We start from the raw sequence: 4,441 nt of genomic DNA, 5'->3' as shown, positions 1-4,441 counted from the left end.
TCCGCCGGGCTCCCTTGCCCCTCCGGCTCCGCCTTGGTCTGTCGTCGACCATCCACCGCCTCGGGACTCCACTCCTCTGGCTCCGCCTCGTCCCTCAGGCTCTGTCAGGCTCCTCCTTCCCTCCGGCTCCACTTCAGTCCTCTGTCGCTCCGGCTCCACTGCGACCTTCCAGATCCCCGCCTCGGTCGCCGGTGCCATCTGCTCCACCTTGGCCCTCCGGATCCTTGTGTCGCCCTGGCTCATCGGCTCTCCGTCTCCGCCTCGGGCTCCTCCTCCACCTGCTCCGCCGCCGTTCTGTTGTCACCCTGGCTCCTCCCTCCGTCATCACCACCCTAGACTCTGTTGTTTGTCCTCCTCTGTAGTCCCCCTACGTCCCATCCCTTTTTTTCCACGGCGCGAGGTCGCGCCTTCCGGGAGGGGGGCGAACTGTCACAGTTATGGACGTTTTGTTGTGTTTTTCATTCCCCATGTTCTCTGTGTGACCTAGTTTCTGTCTCCTGTTGATTGTGTCATTATGTTCAGGTGTGTCTAGTAATTATCCTCATTTACGTTCCCCATATAAGTTGCATTCTGTTCAGTGTTTCTTGGTCCGGTATTACGTTTGTGTTGGTGTGTGTCTACCCTTCATTCTCTGTGGATTATCTTCGTCTTGGATGTTATTAAACTTCATATTAATTCTATCATCGTTCTCGTGTGCCTTCCTCGACACAGCCGTGACAGTCTCATCCTAAGAGCCCAGGGACCCCTGAATCTCAGCTTGTGTGATTATTAATGTCGTACAGTAATTGATGAGTTCATGAGGAGGTAAATTTTGTTTTAAACAATCGATATTCATTCACAGTGCTGTCACATTTGAATGCACAAGCAATACACTTGATCGACTGATATGCAAGTTAACCTCTTTAATAGTGTTTTTGCTCATCTGTAACAGTGTTGTTATTGTTAACTAAAAGTAACACTAATAACTGAAGTAAAGATAAAATTAAAAAAAACAAATATTAGATGAAAAACTTAAAAAGCAGTGGCAGCTGGGCAAATAGCTGCAGAAATGTTAGAAATGTTGCCTTGGCAAAAACTGAAATTATGTAAGTACTACACAATAAAAAATGATTTTTTTCAAAGTTGTAAATAAAACAGACTATTGGTGTACATTTTACAAGATAATACTATTTCAGTCTTTCTACATCTAAATATCACATTTAATTTAATTCGTTACTTGCCATTTTTAATTATTTGTGAAATTTACTAGCAATTTCTGAGTGAAACTTGTTTCTACATTTTTTTTTTTACATTTTTCAGTGTAAAATTACTAAAACTAAAATGTAAACTTGAAAGCCAAATAAAAATATAAAAAATTATAAAAATGTCAAAATCACATAACTATTACTAAAACTAGATACTTAATAAAACGTAATAAAAATATGAAAACTAAATATAAAAATAAAAGCTAATTCTAAATATTAATAAATATAATCGTATATAAATAATACTAAAATAACGTTCATCTAAAACCTCTCAACATGTTGATATAAATGATCAGCACCTCATCAAAATTTAAACAGTCATAAACTAGTGCAAAAGGGATTGGGTGCATATAATGTGGCTTATAGTAAAGATTGTGTGTTTATGGAGGTCATTGCATCACTCTGCCTTGTGGATGTTTTTGTACCCCAGAGCCCTGTGGACTTTTGATCCGGCCTAGGCGAAACCATTAGGCTTTCACCATGTTACATTTTAAAAGGATATTTCTGGATTGCTCTAGCCTTTACTATTATTCTCAAATCTGTTGAAATAATAAGAAAGATTTAGAGCAGTATGCAGTTATACTTTAGTGAAAGTATCATATTATCTAATAATAGTAATTTTCATCCCTTTCCCAGGTCTGTTCAACCTTTAGACAACAGTTTGACCTGCTACTATTTAATGCATTACTTTTTGTCACTATAGACTGAGTGTTTCGATTAAAGAGAAGCCGAAAAAAATCTGATTTTTATGTATCAACGGAGTAGATGAGTCCCAATTTATGGTCCCCGTAAACATCTGCTATCACACTGGGGAAATCAAAAGTGTAATTACTGCAGCTCGTGATGAGTTTGTTTCTCTTCCATTGCCCCCCACCTTTGATCACTCTTTTGTGTTCTCTTGTTTCAAGGATTAATGCGTATGCAGGAACTGATCAAAGCTCCGTCCAAAATCAACCTGAAGATCCGTATCCGCCAACTGCCATCAGGAGGAGGTGACAGTCGCCCCCTGCTGAAGGAGATGAAGAAAGAAAAAGAGTTTTACATCATCTTCGACTGCTCCTACCAAGTAGCCGCCGAGCTTCTCAAACAGGTGCGGCACCATTTCAGTAGATTCTCGCTCTGAACTTTCATTGAACTCGCAAAGTACGTCACGCAGATTGAAATGGATTGAAAATGAGAGTGAAGTGCTCTTGCATGCTGTGACCCAGCTGGATTTCAGAGCTCTACTTTAAAGCAGAAAGATGTAATATAATTTTTGCCATTCTAGCTTCATTCCTGAATACTGCTGAAACTGTCTTATTTCACATTCAATCAATCGTTACATTCGTTTCTCCCCCACAGCTGATGTCGATGGGTATGATGACGGAGTACTATCATTTCTTCTTCACAACCTTGGTGAGTCTGAAAAGCTGACATTTTGAGACATAAAACCTTTATGCACCCTGGGTGACATCAACTGTCTTTAATGTCAGACTGTATAACTGTTCATTCTAATTTATGTTTGACAGTGTTCACTAGGCTTTAAATAACATAGGCTTCAATAATTCTATCATTCTATCATTCTCATTGACACATGAAACTTAAATTGTGACACACAATACAAAGCTTTTGTTGGAAAAGGTTAAAAAAAACAGTTTGAGCGTCTTGTGGCTGGGCAATTTGTGACAGGGCTGTACACATTTCATAATTGAATCAAAATGCTTTTAAGATTCCAATTCAGTTCATGAATTTGAAAAGCGGTAGCAAACAATGCAGAATTGCAGTTTGAATTTGAATTCAGGGAAGCAGAATAAAATGAACTAAGAATCAGAGCAAATTTGCAATAAGTCTCATTTTTTAACTATAGAAAAAGAAAGGTTCATCAAGACAAACTTTGAATTATGGCATGACAACCTTATAAGAAAATTATAAGAGGTTAAAAATGTCTTGGAGTTTGAACAATTTAAAAGCCTAACTGGCAAGCAGATACACCAATGTTCAAAAGTTTGGGGTTAAGGAAATTAATACTTTTATTCAGCAAAGACTCATTAAATTGATCAGAAGTGACTTTAAAGAATTTTACATTGTTATAAAATATTTGTATTTCAAATACATGCTTTTTTATTTGACCTTTCTATTGATGAAAGAGTTCTTAAAAAAAATATTAAACAGCACAATTATTTACAACATTGATAATACAAGAAATGTTTCATGAGCGCCAAATCAGCATATTAGAATTATTCCTAAAGGGTCATGTGACACTGAAGACTAATGAATGCTAAAATTGAGCTTTGCCATCACAGGAATAAATTACATTATAACATATATTAAAATTAGGGCTGCTGATTTAAATAGATTAAATCAAAAACATGAAAAAGCCTTGCCGACCGCAAATTTTACTACAGTAGTATAGATTTGTAAGAAATGTCCCCTATTGAATTTTGTACTATACATACAGTATACAAATTTATATACCACACTTCATTTCCCAAAATGCATTACCTGTTGAATTAAAGCTGCAGTTCGTAACTTTTTTTGGTTAAAAATTATCCAAAATCAATATTTGAGCAAGTACATAACCAGCCAGTGTTCGAAACTATCGCCATACTTTAGCTCGATTCACAACGGTTATCTTATAATAATGTTTTCTAATTTGAGTGGTACGGGTAGGTTTTCGTGGGAAATTCGAGCATGCCGCTGCGTCATTACGTCACTTCTGTAAACATAAAGAAGTTGTCCCAGCTACTAGGCTATCGCATGTGAGGATCCTGCAGGTGGCCGATCGTTTATAGCCTTTTCTCACAGCAGCCAGAATAATTAAATGTATAATTTTGATGGCGGATTGTAATCCAGAAAGGATTATGTGTTTATGAAACACATGTGAATGAAATTAAATTATATTCCAGTTTTAAATGTGCTTCTGATTACAGATAGCCTGGGATTACACAATATTTGTATTTTAAAGACAACCAGTTCGAAGGGAGCATAATTTGCTTTTTGGGTTAAAAGAATTTCTTAATATGAAAGCCGAGTGGTATGACAATTAGAGATTAGACTGTACAGAAATGGAAATCTACTCACTTATACACACTATACTCATAGTCACGCAATGCTGATGTTGTTAACATTAACAATTTGAGAATAAAGTATAACAATAATAATAATTTGAACGGTTTGATGTGATATGAGCTAACCAATCTTTAGATTTAATCACCATT

The 4,441-nt window shown here is 36.8% G+C and overlaps 1 protein-coding gene across 6 annotated transcripts in view; it reads left to right on the top strand.

Annotated features, from left to right (window-relative positions):
• The window catches only part of LOC107718733 (glutamate receptor ionotropic, kainate 1-like), a 69,444-nt gene that overhangs the window by 25,789 nt on the left and 39,214 nt on the right, over positions 1-4,441 (top strand). For all 6 annotated transcript variants that reach the window (XM_016525943.1, XM_016525941.1, XM_016525945.1 and 3 more), the window contains exons 4-5: positions 2,153-2,334; positions 2,586-2,639. In XM_016525943.1, coding sequence (XP_016381429.1) covers positions 2,153-2,334; positions 2,586-2,639 — 236 coding nt within the window. The remainder of the gene's footprint in view (positions 1-2,152; positions 2,335-2,585; positions 2,640-4,441) is intronic.

Source organism: Sinocyclocheilus rhinocerous, unplaced genomic scaffold (assembly GCF_001515625.1).
Source record: "Sinocyclocheilus rhinocerous isolate Xijiao unplaced genomic scaffold, SAMN03320098_v1.1 scaffold1655, whole genome shotgun sequence".
In the NCBI taxonomy this organism is placed as follows: Eukaryota; Metazoa; Chordata; class Actinopteri; order Cypriniformes; family Cyprinidae; genus Sinocyclocheilus; species Sinocyclocheilus rhinocerous.
Note: the sequence above shows the minus strand (reverse complement) of the source record. Positions and strands in the feature narration are given on the sequence as shown.